The sequence below is a fragment of the Athene noctua genome, chromosome 3 (genome assembly GCF_965140245.1).
Source record: "Athene noctua chromosome 3, bAthNoc1.hap1.1, whole genome shotgun sequence".
NCBI lineage: Eukaryota > Metazoa > Chordata > Aves > Strigiformes > Strigidae > Athene > Athene noctua.
The window spans coordinates 72385763-72405367 of NC_134039.1; the positions used below are offsets into that span (position 1 = coordinate 72385763).

At 42.5% G+C, this 19605-nt stretch overlaps 1 protein-coding gene across 1 annotated transcript; it reads left to right on the forward strand.

Annotated features, from left to right (window-relative positions):
• The first annotated feature begins 521 nt into the window (after positions 1 to 521).
• On the forward strand, positions 522 to 15473 carry SLC26A3 (solute carrier family 26 member 3). Its single transcript, XM_074901604.1, has 20 exons — positions 522 to 652; positions 1463 to 1602; positions 1715 to 1825; positions 1916 to 2073; positions 2844 to 3008; positions 3725 to 3877; positions 4609 to 4691; positions 6009 to 6156; positions 6288 to 6401; positions 6513 to 6590; positions 7022 to 7117; positions 8088 to 8194; positions 8438 to 8507; positions 8598 to 8690; positions 10740 to 10835; positions 11474 to 11707; positions 13310 to 13364; positions 13855 to 14000; positions 14789 to 14854; positions 15450 to 15473. Exons 1-20 carry the CDS (start codon positions 522 to 524, stop codon positions 15471 to 15473), a joined length of 2268 nt encoding a protein of 755 aa, XP_074757705.1.
• The last annotated feature ends 4132 nt before the right edge of the window (positions 15474 to 19605 follow it).

The following is a 19605-nucleotide window of genomic DNA, read 5'->3' on the forward strand; positions in this document are numbered from 1 at the left end:
GTCTCTGAGTGCAAGAGAGCGTGGCCAAGCACTGCCTTGGCTTTGCCTTTCCCCTTGGGTTGGTGGGTTCCAGTGAGCTCTCAGCCCTCCTGGCAGTGCCACAAAGAGAACCCACTTGGGATCCACTGTTTGTTCCATAAGAAATTAGTCTCCCTTGAGGGAGGCAGTTTTTGGTTGCAGACAGCTGACTTGGAGATAAATTAAATCAAAATCGATCTTGTCCGCTTTTTGGCTGCATCTTTAGAAATAAATACTTCACACTCCAGCAAAACATTTCCCTGCAGCGGGAGGAGAAGGAGGGCAGGAGATTACCTTGGCAAAGTGAAATAGGTGTCTCAACCATGCCTCTTTTGATCTTCAGAGGTGGTAATGCTCAGTTTGGAGTTCATTCATCTATGCTATGGCTACCTGCCCCACAGTACATAAGGAGCTAATCCTGTTCTTCATTTCAGGTTTTTAAGTGACTAAGGCCAAAAAGAAGCACACACAAGTCGCCATCCTCACCTGACATTTCAGAAGAAATGGTTGAACCTGTGGGCAACCACTATATTGTAGCCAGACCTGTGTACTCAGAGAATTTGTTCAATGAAGAGCATGAGAAATTGCACAGATACCATAAAAACTTTTGGGATCACCTGAAAATATATTTTCGGTAAGGAGGGGTTTATATATATATATTTATATATGGATCTAAGAAACAGCCTGAGTTGCTGTTCTCAGACAGCATGAACTCCATCCTGACAACTTCCATCTCAGATTCCAACAAAGCAAATAAGACTCATTAACCAACTGCAATGTCACATTTTTCTAAAGAATTTTAGCTGCTATTACTCTTAATAAATCTTCCTAAAGTTGTATCCCAGGCAGCTTGTCTTTTCATGGACAGCAGTGACCTTGGCAGCACAGACTTAGGGGAGACCTTATTGTGGCCTTTCAGTACTTAAAGGGGGCTTAAATAAAGATGAGAACGAACTTTTAAGTAGAGCCTGTTGTGATAGGACAGGGGGTAACAGTTTTAAGCTAAAAGAGATAGATAGTAGATTCAGACTAAATATAAGGAAGAAATGTTTTATGGTGAGGGTCATGAAACACTGGAACAGGTTGTCCAGAGAGGTTGTAAATGCCACATCCTTGGAAACATTCAAGGTCAGATTGGATGGGACTCTGAGCAACCTGATCGAGTTGAAAATGTCCCTGATCATTGAAGGGGGGTTGGATTAGATGGTCTTTAAAGGTCCCTTCCAACCCAAAACATTCTATGATTCTATGAAAATTTTGGTTGGAAGGGAGTTCTGGAGGCCACTGCGTCCTCCTTGAAGCAGGTTGATCAGGGCTATGTCTGTGTGAGATTTTGACCTCTGTCAGCCTGAACCTGAATCCTTCCCCCTTCATTTTCTCTCTGAAGAGGCTGTGACTCAGCCAAGCTGTTCACCAACAGCTCTGTCCTCTTGTGTCTTTACAGCTGCTCCCCACAAAGGGTTAAAAAAATTGCCTTGCGTTTGTTTCCCATCATCTCATGGCTGCCAGCATACCGCTTCAGGGAGTGGATCCTGAGTGACATTGTCTCTGGCATCAACACAGGGCTTGTGGCTGTCCTGCAAGGTACCTCCGGGAAACGTGTGCTCTGACACAGCCTGCTAGGCCAGGTCCAAAGGGACTGCTGGCTGCAGCCTGTAACACACATGTCACCTTCTCCGGGACTCTGTCCTTACAGGTCTCGCCTTTGCTTTGCTGGTGAACGTCCCCCCCAGTTATGGACTGTATGCGGCATTTTTCCCCATCCTGGTCTATTTTATCTTCGGCACATCCAGACATATCTCAGTGGGTAAGTTCAGGCACACCAACCACTCTCCTCACTGGTGAAGAAGTCTGTGCTGCCCCTTCGGGTCTCTAATGAATGCCTTGTGCTGCTCAGGTCCCTTCCCTGTCCTGAGCCTGATGGTGGGAGGAGCCGTCATCAGGCTGGTCCCAGATGACAGTGCTGGAAATGGCACCTCCACTAATATCTCAGCAATAAATGAAGAGAGGGTGATGGTGGCTGCATCTGTAACCTTCCTTTCTGGGGTTTTTCAGGTTGGTAAACATATGTGTGTGTGCCTGCACACTTCTATATACATTTATATGAATAGATAGATAGTGGCCTGACCTTTCTCTGCTGGTACTCACCAAAGTAATTCTCTTCCCCTTCCCACATAACTGACCTTGGCTCACTGATTAGGAGACATCTGCCCCCTTCCAGTGACCAGGCACTGATCCATGGTGAAATCCCTGGTTTTACCCAGACATGAGCCTACAGTCCACACAGCTGGACCCCACCTACGTCAAAAACCAGTCTGCTGGATAGGAAAAAAGTAGTTGTGAAAGTAATGTGGATGATGAAGACACACCAAGGGGAATAAAACCTCTATCTCATAATAGTAAAGTATTCGCATTTGTCTTTTCAAAAGAACCCCTGGTTTCTCCTTACTTCCTAATACAGATGTCCTACAGTTCCTTTGTAACATATGACAAACAAATAACAAACATACGTTTGTGCTTCATGAAACACTGGTACCACGTGAAAATATGGGTACCAAAACCACTAAAACTAAGGAGGTTTATTTTAGCTATAAAATAAAAAGAATAAGTTTTACCTGTTCTAGCAATTGCTGTTACTAGTCTTATGCTCCCTGTTATTAAATCTCAATTTTTTTTGCAAGTTTGCTGACAGTATATTTCTTAATCCCTGGATGTATGGGATTAGGTGAAAATCTTTGTTTCCATTAAATATAGTTCTCTTTGTTGCAGAGACTGCTTAAAAGCATAAATGAATCCCACTGACACGTGGTCATTTTGCATTTCAGTTGCTTCTGGGAATTCTCCAGTTTGGATTCATAGTTATTTATCTATCACAATCATTAATCAGTGGTTTCACGACTGCTGCGGCTATCCATGTTTTGGTATCTCAGCTGAAGTTCATGCTTCAACTACCTGTCCCTGGATTTAATAAACCATTTGGTATCATCTATGTAAGTGCTAAGTGTTCATTATTTGCTAATGCTATTGAAACCTGTGATGTATATCTGACTGTGTATCACAAGGCAGTAATAACGGAACTCAGCATAAAAACAGCCAAGCAGGAGGAAACACAAGAGAAAAATATAAGAGATGTGTTATTACAATATGACCAACCTTTAAATTTATTACCAAACAGCAAGTTACACCCCATTGGGCTAATTAAATAATATTTTCTATTGTGTGTTGCCATATTTTAATTAAATGTTCAAATTTGCTTCAAGCATTTAATTATTCATTTTTACTGGACTGATATTATATATATTTAATTTGGGTATGACTCTGTGAGGTCTGTTGGATGAGAAAGGAGGAAGGAAAAAGACAGGAAGGGAGAAGCAGAGAGGGGCACCTGCTCAGTAATTCCACATGCATGTTTCCTATTGTGCATGTGTCTGTTGCTCCGACCCTCCCTCAAGGGGATCCCAGGAGGAGAGGGTGTTTCTGGGAGGAGAGCCAGTGGAAAGGGTGTTTCACAAATGCTCTAGTTGTTTGGGTTATGCACATGCATATTCACTGGGGCTTGTAGTCCACATCATGCCACAGGGAATAAATCCCAACAACCGCAATCCTTAGAGCAATTCAGATATAGGCTCTTCTGGAAGGGATAGTGAGACTGTGTCAGGGCACTAATATTTCTAAAAAACCCACATATTTCTTCCTGATTTTGTAGACTCTGGAGAGTGTTTTCAGCCAGATCACAAAAACAAACATCGCTGACCTTGTCACATCCCTTGTTGTCTTGCTTATCGTGTTCGTGGTGAAAGAAGTGAACGATCGATACAAAGCAAAGTTACCAACTCCCATCCCAATCGAACTCCTTATGGTAATGATCCCTTCTCTTTGATTTTGCATTTTCTCTATCACTATAGTGACATGGGAAGCAGAGTTTTAACTATTTCTTCTCCTGTTCCACATTAAATGATGGGTTATCATTTCAACTATAAGGAAAAATTGACAGTGTTCATGAACTATTGTGAGATGTTACCTCCACTTAGCTGTTTGTAACTGAACACATCTGTAGTAAGACGTTATAAATTATGAATTTTTTCCTTGGACGAAATTGGCAGTCCCACAGCTGGGGCCCCTCTGCACCACACCTGCAAGCAGCCACTGAAGTCCTGGCCATCTGAGGTTTTGTCTGCCAGCAGCAGAGGGTTTTGCCCCTCCCAAGCAGCAGTGGGGTGCGGGAAGCTTCACAAGGGCAGCAAGCTCCTGAAGTCCTGAAGAATGTTGCTGTGGACACAAGTGGTGCTTGTTTTCCCCCAGAGTTATTACAGCACTTTTTTAGAAAACAACTGCTTTATTGGGTGGGATGTTCTCTGTTGTTAGTGAGATATCCTGATATACTCTGTAATTTGTGAATGCAAACCCATACCTGTAAGGTGGTTCAGGAATGACATCTGAACAGCAAGAGATTTGGAGATCTGGGGCATGATTCTGCCACTAGTGTTGAGACTGGAAGGTGTGTGAGAGAGGGAAGTGAATGGTTTTTAATAGTTTCTTCACACTCTTGCTTGAATGTGCCTAATAGAGGTGGGGTTTATTATCTTTCAGACAGTCTTAGCAGCACTGATTTCCTATTTTGTAAACTTTGAAGAAAAATTTAATGTAGCTGTCGTCGGAAAACTAGAGGAAGGGTAAGTGATTTACTTAAAATTCACAAGGGAAGTCAAATGATCTCTCTAGTTTGTGTGTTAAATAAATGAGTGTTAAATCAGTTCAGCTGTGTTTCTGATTAAAATAATTTGCTTCATCTTCCTTCAGTAGGTGAATAAACAATTTGGTCTCAACAATATGAGGGCACACTTTAGGTAAAAGTTACTCACTGGAGCACATCTCCTATGTGACAAAGAATACACTGCAACATGAAATAATTGCATGCTGCATTTTCTAAGACAGCTGTTGAGCAGGAGGTTGTTGCTCATCCTTTTTTACTGAGCTACCCACTCCTGAACCACTCCATTTCCCTTGAAGTACACACATGGTTCAACAGCCACCAGCAGCCCTGGGAAGCCACCAGGACACTGCACAGTTCTCCTGCCTGGTCCCATGACTGGCTGCTAGCATCTCCTCAGGCACCATTATCCTCCGGAGGCCTCAGTCTGCTGCTCCAAGAGCATACCCATATAGAGAGTATATATCCACATACAGAGTATATATCCATATATAGAGTACATCCAGCTATGCTACAGTTTTGGCATAAAGAATTAATAGGCATACATTAAGTTTAAAAGAGGGAGGAAAGCATATACTGTGACAGCAAACTGCAGCCATTTACTCACTCGGGTGCTCTCAATTGCCTCTTGTAGCCCCAGGGGTGTAAGTGGGTGAAGTTTGCAGAGGAACAGCTACTTCTGCTCAAGAGTCTCCATTCTTCCAATTTCAGTTCACTGAAAAAGAGAAAGAAAATAAAAAGCCAAGAGAGGAATTCTCCCTAGGATCTGCCAAAGACCCTGATCAAAGGGAGCAGGAAATGGTAAAGCTAAAGCATAGATAGTCTGAGAGACTAGTCAATATTACCTGACTTAGTAAATATTTGTTTAGCTGTCTAAAGTGCTACAATGAATCACACAAGGATATTTTTTTTTTGTTGTAATTAAGTGAAATCCATCCGTGTGCAAATTGCCTGCACAAGGGGGTCAGCATCCTGTCAGCTCTTGCATCCATGCGTAACTAGAAGGCAGAACTGTGCATGCACCTCAGACAAAATAAGCTGTGGCTGGTTTTGGCCAAGTAACTGAGAATCAACTGAGACACAAACTGAAACAAGTGTGGATAAACAGAGTTCCTGTCCTGATTAAGGATTCCCCAAAGTTTTATAGGGTTCAGACCCACAATTCTGTGTTGCATCTCTCCAAGATGCTCAGTATGAGCTGGCCCACTGCCTTGCTCTCTTGCTTGACAACTAGCTTCCTTAGCCATATCCTTAATGAGCAGAGTTTTTTGTCTTTCAGATTTCAAGCACCTGTTGCACCTGATGTAGGTGTCTTCCAAAAGTGTATCGGCGACAGCATTTCCATCGCAATCGTTGGGTTTGCAGTAGCCTTCTCCGTGGCTAAAGTGTATTCCATCAAGCATGACTATCCAGTAGACAGCAACCAGGTAGGCAAATAACACAGGAATCAATACAGTGCATTTGTCAATGAGAAATAAGCAATTTTAGAAATGCTTTGTCTTGGCAATAACTGTCATGAACCAGCTTTTAAGAACAATGTCTTTTATTTTTATTTCAGGAACTAATTGCTTTCGGTCTGGGTAATATAGTTGGTGGATCATTCAAAGGATTTGCCTCTAGCACTGCTCTGTCGAGATCAGGTGTGCAGGAGAGCACAGGAGGCAAAACACAGGTATAGAAGACAACAGATCATGTTGGCATTTAATGCAAGAAAACTCTTTTTTCCTAGCTGACCATAATACCTGCAGGCACTTATTCATAGTGGAACTGTTCTCTCATGCAGATTGCTGGTATTATCTCAGCTGTCATCGTCTTGATTGTGATCTTGGCCATTGGGTTTCTCCTGGCACCATTACAAAAGGTATTCACTGCTTTCACCTAGTGCTTCCTCCTGCTTGCCAAAGACAGGGCTCCTCTAGGAGTCACTGGGAGTGTTTGTTGGCTTCAGTGGGACCGAAACAAGGTTTTGAAAATCTTGGTTCTTCTTCTCAGATCATGACAGAGAAGACCATTACATCTAGTCCCTCAATGGGAATGCAAGTACCCAAACACTAAACATCACAGCAGCAGCTTTTAATAAACGAGCCAAAAATAAGTGAGATTTGCAACCTCAAGTCAGACACCTGAGCTGCACCATGCCTAGGGAGTTTCCAGCAGTAGTGATACACTGGGAGGAGTTCCCTGGCCTTTCAGCTGCACTTTGGTCTTATTTGTATGATCTTTTAAGTCTTAATGTTCAACATTTGCTTTGCTTGCTTTAAAATTCAACATGTATTTTGGTCTTTTTAACAGTCAGTCCTTGCATCTTTGGCTCTTGGCAACTTGAAAGGAATGCTCATGCAGTTCAAGGAAATAGGGATCCTATGGAGAAAGGACAAGTATGACTGTGTAAGTTAAGTTCCACAAGCATTCAGGAATGAAGTACTCTGGAAAAGTCATCTATTATGCAAATTTGCTTACAGGCTATCTTTTTTATATATATACCTGCCTTCACTAAATGGAAAGCACAATACCGGCATGCCTTTTTTACTTGTATACCTCTTGCTCTTGTTTTCCACTTTATCCCACCTATTTTGAGTCAATTCTTTCTCCTAGCTTCATTTTCATCCGTTTCATCAGAATCTATTAATATACAGTTCATTATGTAAAGTCAGATATAGAAGACAGTTACAGAAAATGTCTAAATACCTACTGCATTGGCTATGCATTCAGGGACATTTTCTCACACTCACACAGCATGTTAGATGGAAGTTACACAGCAAAAAATAAATGACAACCAGGGCTTGAAGGGTTTACTTCAAATGATGAAGCTCATGTCTGGAGAGCAGGACTTACCTCTAACACTCAGAAAAATTAGGTTCTTGCCTTTGGTGGGTTCCCTGTGTTCCTAAATGGTTCCAGACCTCAGTTTTCCCAGACACCAGTTATTTACCTCATGAAAATACTTTGAGATCTGTGGTTAAAAGTATTCAGTATTATCTAGTCATTTGTGCTTATCATCAGTCACACACATTCACAGCACCTACATTTGCACATTTTACCATTTACCAGCTTTACCAGGATAGTGATTTACTTGTAACCTTGCCTTTCTGCTGGATTTTTACTGAGCATTTAGTGAACCACCTACAGAAGATCCACACCTCTATTATTCTAAGCCTTTATTGTACAGAGATTGTCATCCCTAGAAACACGCCCTGGTGCTAGTCAGTGAGTCTGTCCCTGTTTTACAAGAAAACCCCTCACCAAAGGCAGATGGACAGCCTGGACCAGATCTGAGATTTGTTACTGCTCCCACCCTGAGGTCATGACCCAAGTCCTTGACACACTCATAACTGCTGCCGTCACCTGCTTGTTACAGGTTATATGGGTGGTGACTTTCTTAGCTGCCATTTTCCTTGGCCTGGATATTGGACTAGCAACTGCCGTGGCATTCCAGCTGCTGACTGTGGTGATCCGCTCCCAGTTGTGAGTACTTGTTGGACACAATGATAAGATATCTTAGGGCCTGCTGTTATAAATTAACTCTCACTGTACAGAGAAGGCCAACAGCCCCATTCCTCAGACTGTCCAGAAATCTTGGATGGAAATATACTTTACAGGGGTAAACCCTTGGAAGTGGGGTCCCCACTGCAACAGAGCTTTCTCTGATCCTTCCCTTCTGCCAGGTTTCAGTATGGGGTGCAAATATTTGTGTGTGTTTGTTCACAGCCCAAGCTGCACTGTTTTGGCTAATGTTGGGAGAAGCAACATCTACAGAAACAGGAAGGATTACACCGATGTAAGAAATGTCATGTTTCTTTTATTATATCTGCTGCATTTGTGTTTCTGTACCAGACGTGGTTACTGACACTTTTACTTCATTGTGCAGATCTATGAGCCAGAAGGAGTGAAGATTTTCAGATGCTCATCTCCTATCTTCTTCGCTAATATTGAATTCTTCAGAGAGAAACTCATCACTGCAGTAAGTGTCTGGGGCTGTTGTTCTGAATATATGAATTGCATGACACATTAAGCTGAATACAATTTCCCAATAATTACTATGTATGCAGTCAGACCACAGTTCAAAGACAAATTTTTAGTGAATTATTCTAATATTGTGGTCACTACTATAATCCCACATGTACATACACACCTCTGAGAAAGAGCAGCCTGACTCATTGTTTTGCCAATTATTAGGCCTAGCATAAAGGACACAGCCAGCATAGAGATGAACCAATAACCAAACTGTATTTGATACAAAAGGGTCAGTACATGGGTGAGCACTGGGGGTACAAACAAGTCAGTCAGATTATACATAGTTGACATCAATCCCACTGACCCCAACAACAACACTGCATGACCAACAATGGGTGGAATAAATGGTGAAATGCAGTCTCCCATAGAAGGGACAGGAGACAACCGAGTCAACAAGCCAAACACATCAGACCAAGGAAGCCACACACTGAATCTCTACACAGCCCACGTTTACAAAAGCCAGACCTGACCGGAGCCCAGTCCCAGGGAGGCGGGAGGTCCTTCCCCAACAGGGAACTCTGCACAGTGCTTCCACCTCACACACAGACACTGCCCCTTCTGCCAGGGGTCCCAGCTTTTATCCCTCAGTGGGACACCTGACCTTTGCTTACTGAATGCAGACACCTGGGGCTCCTTTACCTCATGGCTCTCCCTGCCAGGCCGGCCGCTCCCTGGAGGGAAGCCTAAAGGCAAACTCACCCCCCTTTGGGAAGGGCTGTGGGAATCACCCAGATGTCAACCTTAATTTGGGGCTTGGGGTTGAAACCCCAGCATTTCACTCATGCTGAACCTTAACAATGTATACACGTATTTTAAGTCCTTTAGAAGAAAATGGTGCAAACATAGATGATAATATAAAGGGATATTGTTTTATTAGCATTTTTATTATTTACACCAAATAAATTCTCGTTTACTCATCTTGCCCCAAAGATGTAACCACAACAGTCAGAAGAAAAGCTGAATGAAATCATACTATCAAAGAGGTCTTAATCTCTTCCATGACATACTGGGTGAAGACAGCCAGTCTTTCCATAATCAGCATGGAAAGCCAGGACCCCTGAGCTCTCACCATGCCAGAGACTCCAACCATCCCCAGACTGAGATGAACATGCACCCATAACCTCCCCTTCCTGCTACTCTTAGGGGGAAGTTGATAAGCACTGGCTACCCTGAGCATTGGTAATGAGTACTTCATTCTTCACATGAAGGACTAAACCGGCAAAGGAATCTGACATGTTTGAGTCTCCATGTGCTTGGCTTTCACCTCAGAAGAGACTGAAGGGTTTTTTATATGAGTGCAGATGCTCACACCACTCTCTTTATAAATATGGGTATTTCTAACACCTCTCTCCTCCACCCACTAGATAGATGAGGCAGAAGACTTGCAGGAATTTAGTATTTTTGCAACCCTTATTATTCTAATTTACCCATTGTCTAATTTTGTTAAAACCAGCTAAAAGGTTCAAGAGACGTATGCAGCCATCATGATCAATTTTGATTTTCTTCAATGTTATCATATCATATATCATATGTTATTTTCTTCAATGTTATCATATCATATATCATATAAACAATGTTTATATGATATATGCTGCAGTCAGGCGGCACAGAGCAGATACAACCTGTGAGCTCTCGAATCTCAGTTGTCTAGGTGGCCATCTCATAACGAAGATGAGTAGACCATGCTCTGGGCTATCCAGCACTGTGCCAGCCTGCTGGAGCTACTGGCCTTTGCTACAGCATTGTCACTGCTATAATGATGTCCATGCTGGTGTCCCAATGTAGAGTTGGTGCTGCCCCATGTGTAGCCATACCTGTAGACATCTTTCCAACCAAGAAAAAGAGCCCTTGTTTGAGTTGATGAAAAGTGGTAGGCAACATCAAGTCCAAACTATGCTCACCATGACTGTAAAGAAAAGCTGCATGAGATGCTGTGTCCTTCTCCAGGTGTCACTGGCTTGAGTTTTTTTAGTTATTCAAAGTGCTGTCTCTGCAGGTTGGCTTCAGCCCACTGAGAGTCCTGAGGAAACGTAATAAAGCTCTGAGGAAGATCAGAAAGATGCTGAAGAAAGGAGAGCTGCAAGTGACGCCTGTATGTAAGGCAATACTACCCAGGGGGATTAAGCAATCAGCTCTGGCTTGATGTGGCAGGGAAGTGCCTCACAGCCTCCCACACTAATTAGATATGCTATTCCCCAAGTTGCCACTTCATGGCATAAACACATTTCAAAATTAAGATTTTAAATACCTATCACAGTTAGAGACCTACAGCTTTACCATGGGCAGAGCTTGTATGTGTCCACTGAAGCTTTGTTTGGCATCAAATGGCAGGATCAGATCTCACAGAGGCAATGTCCATGCTGTATTAATGGTAGGACAAAGATGGGTTTCTCCCAACCCAAATCCTACATGCTTTTTGTTGACTTCTTCAAAAATTACTGAATCAAAGCATATCTGACAATTGACTTCAGGGAACAATAGAAAGCCATCATTAATTGATTATGATGCTGATTAAATAATTCATGAGAGGAAACCAAATATTTCCAGATTCCTCCAGACAAGGGAGAGACAGAACATTTTCTAGTCTAAAGTGCAGGTGGGTACTGCTCCATTTTATGGGTACATGAGCTTTGCATTGCCACCGTTCTTGCCCTTGCATAAGATGCAATACTACCCTGCCTGGATCTTAAAAAGAAGTATTAATTATGACACTTTTCTCTGTCAACACAGAAAGGCTTGATTTGCATGGCTAACCATACACATGAGTCAGATGAAGACTTAGACAACAACAGGATAGAGGAGCTGGACCAGCCCACCAACATGACAGACTTGCCCATTCAGATCAACTGGGGTGCTGACCTCCCCCCTGGCATCACTGTGCCGCGGGTCGACATCCACAGCATTGTTCTGGACTTCTCCTCAGTGTCCTTCTTCGATTTTTCTGCCATGAGAGTCCTCCAAAAGGTAATTGTAATTCACAGGACAAACACTAATCACATGAAAGAAAAACATAGGAATGCAGTTACGCTTCAGAGACACGCTTGAGGGAAGGGATGGCACACAGAGGGACTTTGACAGGCTTGAGGAGTGAAATCTGAATCTCATGAGGTTCAACAGGGCCAAATGCCAGGTCCTGCACCTGGGTCAGGGCAACCCCCAGTATGAATACAGGCTGGGGGATGAATGGATTGAGAGCAGGCCTGAAGAGAAGGACTTGGGGGTACTGGTGGATAAAAAATCGGACATGAGCCAGCAATGTGTGCTCGCAGCCCAGAAAGCAAATCATACCCTGGTCTGCATCAAAAGAAGTGTGGCCAGCAGGTTGAGGGAGGTGATTCTACCCCTCTACTCTGCTCTGGTGAGACCCCACCTGGAGCCGTGCCCAGCTGTGTAGTCCTCAGAACAAGAAAGTCATTGACCCATTGGACTGAGTCCAGATGAGGGCCACAAAAAAGGTCAGTGGGCTGGAACACCTCTCCTATCACAAAAGGCTTAAGAGAGTTGAGGTTGTTCAGCCTGGAGAAGAGAAGGCTCCGGGGACACCTTATTATGGCCTTAAAGGGCTTATAAGAAAGATGGAAAGAGACATTTTACCAAGGCCTGTAGTGAGATGACAAGGGGCAATGGGTTTAAACTGAAAGAGGACAGATTTAGATTAGATATAAGGAAGAAATTATTTACAATAAGAGTGGTGAGACACTGGCACAGGTTGCCCAGAGCAGCTGTGGCTGCCCCCTCCCTGGCAGCGTTCAAGGCCAGGTTGGACGGGGCTTTGAGCAACCTGGTCTCGTGGAAAGGGTCCCTGCCCATGGCAGGGGGGTTGGACTAGATGATCTTTAGAGGTCCCTTCCAACCCAAACCATTCTGTGATTCTATTCTGTATTTCTAGCCTGCTTCTTAAAGGCATTCCTATATGGACTGGAAAGTCGGTGGCAACCTTTGAATTTATGTGAAATTTAGTGTACATTTTCCATAGAAAATGTTTAGGAAATTGATTGAATAATTAATCTAGATTTTCTTGTAATTAGAGTGTTGGCTGTGGCACCCTTTCTTCAACTGGTAAGATTTTGGGAAGCTTTACAGAAATGTACATATGAAATACAGCATTAAACACTGGGCTGGAATTTGGAGCACTGGAGTTTTATTTCTGCTCCTGTTCTCACTTCCCAGGATGACCTTGAACATAGCAATAAGAACAACACTTTCAAACAGTAGTAGCTAAAGTTAACTATCTAGAGCCACATAAAGGTGTGTAAATCTATTCCCATAGAAACTAAACATCTGCCATGTCACTGGGAACTGTAGTTCTGCTCAAATTCCCAGTTATAAAAATCTCCCCAGAAGATTTTGGAGTCTTGGTTTTATTATGTTTCAAGTAGGTACAATAAAGCCATAAAATTTATGAAAGATAACTTGTGTCACTGTGGGCTAAATGTATTTAATATTGCCCCTTTTCAAAAGGATTGTTCATCCCTGTCTGCAGCCATGTGAAGTGCCTATACTGCCTCTAAGTGCAGCAGAGTTTTAGAGCTGCTTACCATCATAGATCTCTTTCCTGTTTAACAGACTTTGAAAGAATTTGTCCGGATCAACATCGACATTTACATTGCAGGAGCACATGGTGAGTACTTGCCTTTCTGTCAGCATCACCACAAATGCCTTGTCCCACTGCTTTCCCTGTCTACCACTGAGCACGGCTCTGAAGGGTCATCCCAGTTTTACTTTCCTGACTTGGACAGCAAACAGATCCAGCTGAGTAGACGTGTCATCCCTCCCAGGCTGTCCTCAGCAGGCTGAGACTACACATGATGGCTCATTTCACCTATGGACACTGATTTGCTGTACAGCTCTGTCCTCTTGGGCAGTCTGGGTTAGGAATTAAATAAGAAACAGTGCTCAAATTCCCTTTTGCCTGGCATCAAGCAGGGCAGTACTGATGGGCATTTATATCCAATCCTCTCCAAATCAGTAAAGAGGAACCCATCTGCTCAAATAAAACAGTGCAGCATACCAGCAATTCCTGTTCGCTCAGTGGCCATGCTCAGGATACTCTATTTCTTAATTCTCAAGGCCCACAGGTCACTTTGTGCATTGATTTTGTTCCCCCACAGAGGGCTTCCTGGACAAACTGGAGAGATGTGCATTTTTTGATGAGGAGATTAAGCCATCTATGTTTTTCCTCACCATTCATGATGCGGTTTTACACATTTTGCTGAAGAAGGACATAGCCAGCTCTCCCAAATTAAAGCCCACTGAGGTAACACTATAGTTTTCATCTTCACTACTTTAGTGCCTTTACATTAGTCACAGGCACCCAGCAGTGCCCTGCATACCTAGCCATGCGCTCTACACCATCTTTATATTCAAGCCGTTAATGATTAAAGCTCAGCTGGTCTCCAATAAATTTGGAGTAAGAGTGACCATTGGTCCAGGTGTCTGGCAAACCACTAGTGAAAGAAGTGAATAATTCTCATTGGAGACTGGCCAGGCCATGGACTTCACTTGTAGCCACATCCTTGGGAAGAGCATGGTGTGGGGCAAAATTCTGGCCCATCCACCAGCAGTATTCTGTTGTCACCCACCTGGCAGGGACTACTGGATACGCTGCAGCAGTTCTTGCAAGGCAGACTGGATGCTGCTTGCATGTAGGCTTCCCCAGGTCTGTCTGTTTTCAAAGGGAGTGCTAAAGCAGTGCAGATAAATAAGTACAGACAAATTTGGTGATGGCCTTTCTGGGAGTGTTCTTAAATCAAGAGCAAGAAAGGATCCTGTGTATGTTAAATCTGTTTAAAACAACCAAACCCAGAATGCTACTCACCTGGAAACTGCCTAATCCCACTTAGCTGAACCTGTCCAGCTCTTCTGCAGTGCCCCAAAGACGTGGTCAGGGGCATAAAGGGCTGAAAAGTGAGAGATTCCTTCCTTCCAGGCCAACTTCCCAGGCATGTTCCAGAGATTTAAAAAGCAAGACCTTCTTCAATGTGGAAAAAGAAAAAAAAAAAAAGAGAAAAAGAAGTAACTCACAACTTCTTGTGTTCATTTCAGGAGAAGGGTAGCAGCAATGACTATATCACCATCCCCAGCAACGGACTGCGCAGCTGGGAGTGCACGGTAAGACTCCCATCTCTGGTAGCAGCACCCCAAACACAACCTCAAAAGCTGCTAGGGCAGATAACAAAAGCATATTCATCCCTGAGCTCTTGTGTCAGCCCAGTGCAAAAAGCATCCAGACAGCTTATTGATGGGATCTGACTTAAAGCAAAGCCTTACAGGAGTAGGAGGCGTGGGGCTCAGCTCACAAGCCTTGCCTTGAGCACTGAGACTCTGCAGAGGGAAGGCGGGCAAAAGCCATCTCACCAGCCTCTCACCTGGTCTCCTCGCCTGTCCACCACTGTTCCCCCATGATGAGCTCACTAGTAGAATGTCCGTGTGGCAGAGACATCAGCATTAGTCCCATTTATCTAAATGCCTCAGGCAGAAGGGGAGTTTGAAGACAGCGAGAAGAAAGGGACACATGCAGTCTTCCATCATGGACTTAAAGGGCAGTATCCAGCACACAGCAACCCCATTAGGAGAAAATGTCAGACCACAGCCTTCCCCCACAGATGCTTTAGAGGAAAAAATTCTTACATACTGCTCACCATTGGGCACCTACCATGGCTATTCCTTACAGAGATTGACATTTATGTCCTTTTATTTCCTACAGATTCCAACAGAAACAAAATTTTAGATTTAATTTTCTAAATCCTCCAGAAACACAATGTCACTTACAGAAGATGAATGCAGACGCAGTGGTGAGCATGGAGACAGAAGAATACTTTTAAATACCTTAAGAAGGATTTACTATGTATGGCTATGCTCCAAGTTTTGGAATGGGCTGGTTAGTCTTTATGTGTCTCTGTATATATAGAAATGTATTTATGTACATACATGAAGGCTAAAATCACACAGGTTATCTTATTTCACACCTTGTTGACATCCTATCCACAGAGTTGAAGATGCAGGTAATGTTAACCCTGTTGGCATACACTTGTACATCCATCTACATTATTCTGACAGTTTGTAGACAATCTGTACAGTTTCTAGAGAATATGTAAGTATTTGAAATCTTGTAATTTATAACACAGACTAGTAGGTGGGAGTGATATTTTATCTTCAGCTTGTATATAACTTGTATAAAGTTTTCTTGACAGTTTGTAAGATACCTAGTAGACTGAGTTATTAAACTTGTTCTCAGCTCACTACCACGAGTATAGTGTACATAGTGACTAATGTATCTACCATAAAACATTTAAGGTCATTCAGGAAAGACACAGCATTTTCAGGTCCAAATACGATTCACTGATTTGGTTTGGGCTGGTATAAAGTGCAAGAGAGAGGACACATTTATACTGAATTATTAAATAATGATTTTGGCAACTCTGCATTGTTTGCTGCATGTCAATACACCATCGAGGTAGCGTATATTAAATGAGACCCAGCATGCCTCCTCCAGCGAGCAGACAGACACACTGGCCCCAGAACTCGGCTTGGGAGGAGCTGTGGGTGCATAGCTGCCAGGCAGGAAAGCTGAATTGCCCAGATCTCTTGGAGCAGATGCACAGAGGACTTTTAAATAATCAACACTGACATTCTAGTCTGCACAACCCAGTCTGCACAACTGCCATCAATTAACTCCTGCTGGAAGTCTAAGGCTTGAAGGTGAACTACACCACACCTTCCAGAGAAAAAAACAAACAACAAACCCCCAAAGTGACAGAACTTTTAATGTGGCATAGCAAGTGCTGGAGGTATAAGAGTATTCAGCCTAGAGGAAAATGGAAACATCCCCAGTGTCTGAAAGAAATAGCCATCTGAAATCACAAGTTTTTAGTTTTCAAGACTAGTTTTGACTTTCAACCAAGCTGGGGTGACCAGAACCATGCATCTGGACTTGCAGTAAAGAAGGGCTGAGGGGAAGGAGAAAGTGTTCTGGATAAACAAGAACCATGATTTTATCTCCATAGTATGCAGGACTTCAAAATGTGAAGGGAAACCAGACAGAAATAATTGGGGGGAAATGCCACTTGTTTTTATAAAAGGTACATATACGTATGCCACATTCAATGGGTACCTTCATTTAGAAAATCGAGCTTCCAGAGGGAAATACCATAGATGTCACCTCTCTGGACCTGAGCAAAGCCTCCTCTGCCATGCCATGTGGGCAATTTTTAATGCCATTGACGATGGGATGACTAAAGGCACTGAAAGACAAAGATAGATTATGCTAAAGAGGAGATGACAACTAGGAGCTTTGAAAGGGAAACACCAGGATGAAGGGAGCACTAATCTGTCAAATATTCTCATTTTTTTTACAAAAATTACAAAAATCTGGAGTTATTTGATGAAATCTGCTCATTAGCATGATGGAAGATTAATATTAAAGTGAGGAGGCTTTGAATACAGAAAGAATAAGGTGAGCTTGAAGACTGAGGTAAAAGAATTTCAGCACTCAGAAAACACACTCATGCATTTGTGGATTAATAACAAGCTGGGGTTCTGCCCAGAATGGCATGGGAGAGGTGGCCTTTGGTGGTAATCACATCACAGTATTACAGTCTGCTTGCTACAGACACCAGATGCATGGTGGGCAGTTGTACTAGCCTGCTGCTCTTCTGAGAGTGCCACAGCAGACTTGCTGGCTAAGTCAGGCACGTGTCACATACCAGACAACCAGCACAACAGCACCTGAAAACAGGTACAACCAGGATGTTGCCAAATTGCCTCTCTAATGCAGTGTTCAGAAAAAAAACATAGATTGTATCCAAACAGATTTTCCCAGCAGAATGAGGAAGATATTAGTGCTACTGTGCAATGCACAGGTGACATTTCACTATAAATACTCCAAACTTCAGGACTGAGTCCTCCAGTTTAAGAAAGATGAAGTCAAACTTCAATTAATGAGGAAAATTGCTATGAGGATCTTTGTGGAATGGAGAGCCTGTATCTAAGGACTATTAAAAAGAGATCTACATACATCAGAGATTTAACGTAAGAGAGAGGAAAGGCTATGAAAGATTAGAAGAAATATTGTGAGGGAAAAAAAAAAGAAGATATAAACCGGCCACACATAAGCATAAGCTAAATATTAGAAGATGGTTCCTAATTTTTACAATGGTGAGATTCTGGAACATCTTTTTCCAGTTAGAATAAGAGGAGAAAAACAACCTAAACTACTTTTAAAAATGAGGATTAATGTATTTATGAAAATCATGATACCACATCATATCAGTGGAATCTGGACTTTCTGACGCAGGCTGTTCTTTACAGTCCTGTGCTCACATGCTAACAGCAAAAGCAAGTCAGTGTGGTGGAATACCACATATTGCACTTCAAAACCATATTGGATTTGCTGACAGGCTCCAGGCCAAGAAAAAAAAATTATTTTCTAAATTGCCCTCCTCAGAACAATTCATTTCAATACTAATGAGTCTTCTGACATAGCACGGTGCCCCAGAGCATAAATCCCCCTTCCAAAACTATTGACCATTTCTTAAATGGACATGATACCTAGACCACCTTAACCAGAAATCCTTGCACTCCCATGTCACACACCCCTACCAGCTCCTTGCCATCCCCTTAAATCACCCTACTCCTTTATTTTTTCATGTTGACAACAGGAGCATTGTATTTCTGATGCTTTATGTGATTTCCCCCTCCAGGTACTGGTTATTTATGGATTCAGCTCCGTTACATTAATACTAACGTTTCTCTGGGCAATTTACAGTTTACCCTCATGCAGATTGTATAGCACATACAACTTGCTCTGTTGTGGGATACTGTGGGGATGCAGATTTACTGGCTTATTCTTGGGACAGGTGCCTCTGAAAACCTAGATAGTGCTCTTCCACTGAGCACTGTTACTCAAGAATAAGGTAACAGGCAAATTTCATACCCACTATCTTTTTGGATAATAGATACGGTACAGTTCATCATATAACGTGAGCCTACCTCTTCTCAACACAGTGCAGATGCTTGGTAACTAACTAACAGGCATTTTACAGCCAGCAAGAGGGACAGAAAATACAGAAGCCATGGAGCCTGGACTGCTCAAGCCTACTCTCAGGACTGGTTTTCGCTTTGCAGTGCAGAAGAGTTTGCCTGTGTGGAATACAAAATTATTCAATTTCAAGGCCCTGGGCCCAATGGAGAGAGCATTATAAAATGCAAACCTGTATTTTTTTCAATTTCAAACTAAATTTCTATTAAGAAAGGAAGTATCTTTACGCACTTCTTCACTGGAAAGAAATGTCACTCATCACAGTTCTCTATTCCTTGTCCCTGTGCTGAATACGGATAGTTTTCTCATTCTTCTTAAGAAAACATCCACTCCTTTCTGCTTCCTAAGAAAATGCCTGAAAGTTTACCAGGTCCAGAAATGGCAAAGAACAAGTTGCAGGACCTCTTGTTAGTACTTTTGTGATTTTATTCAGTGTAGGAAGTAATTCACCATAAATTATCTTGGAGCTGTGTTCAAACATTGGTTTTCACAAATAAAACTGAAGAAAACTCTTGTTGACTGACACATATCCACATCTATTTAAAATTACTCATTTTGGGGTTTTTTGAGCAGTTAAGCTGAAGTTCTTTTGTGAAAATTTACTACATAAAAATGGAAACATTCCTGCCCACTTGCATACGTTGTCACTATTTCCATTAACAGAAGTGTATTACAATCAGTCCTACTAGCACTGCAGAATCACTTGCATTCTATTATCAAAATGAATGATAAAAGTTTCAGAGTGACTGAGATAATTTGTCAGCTTCCTGCTGCTATTCCACCCACACCTTTCTGGACGTATGTTGGATTTTTTAATCTTTTC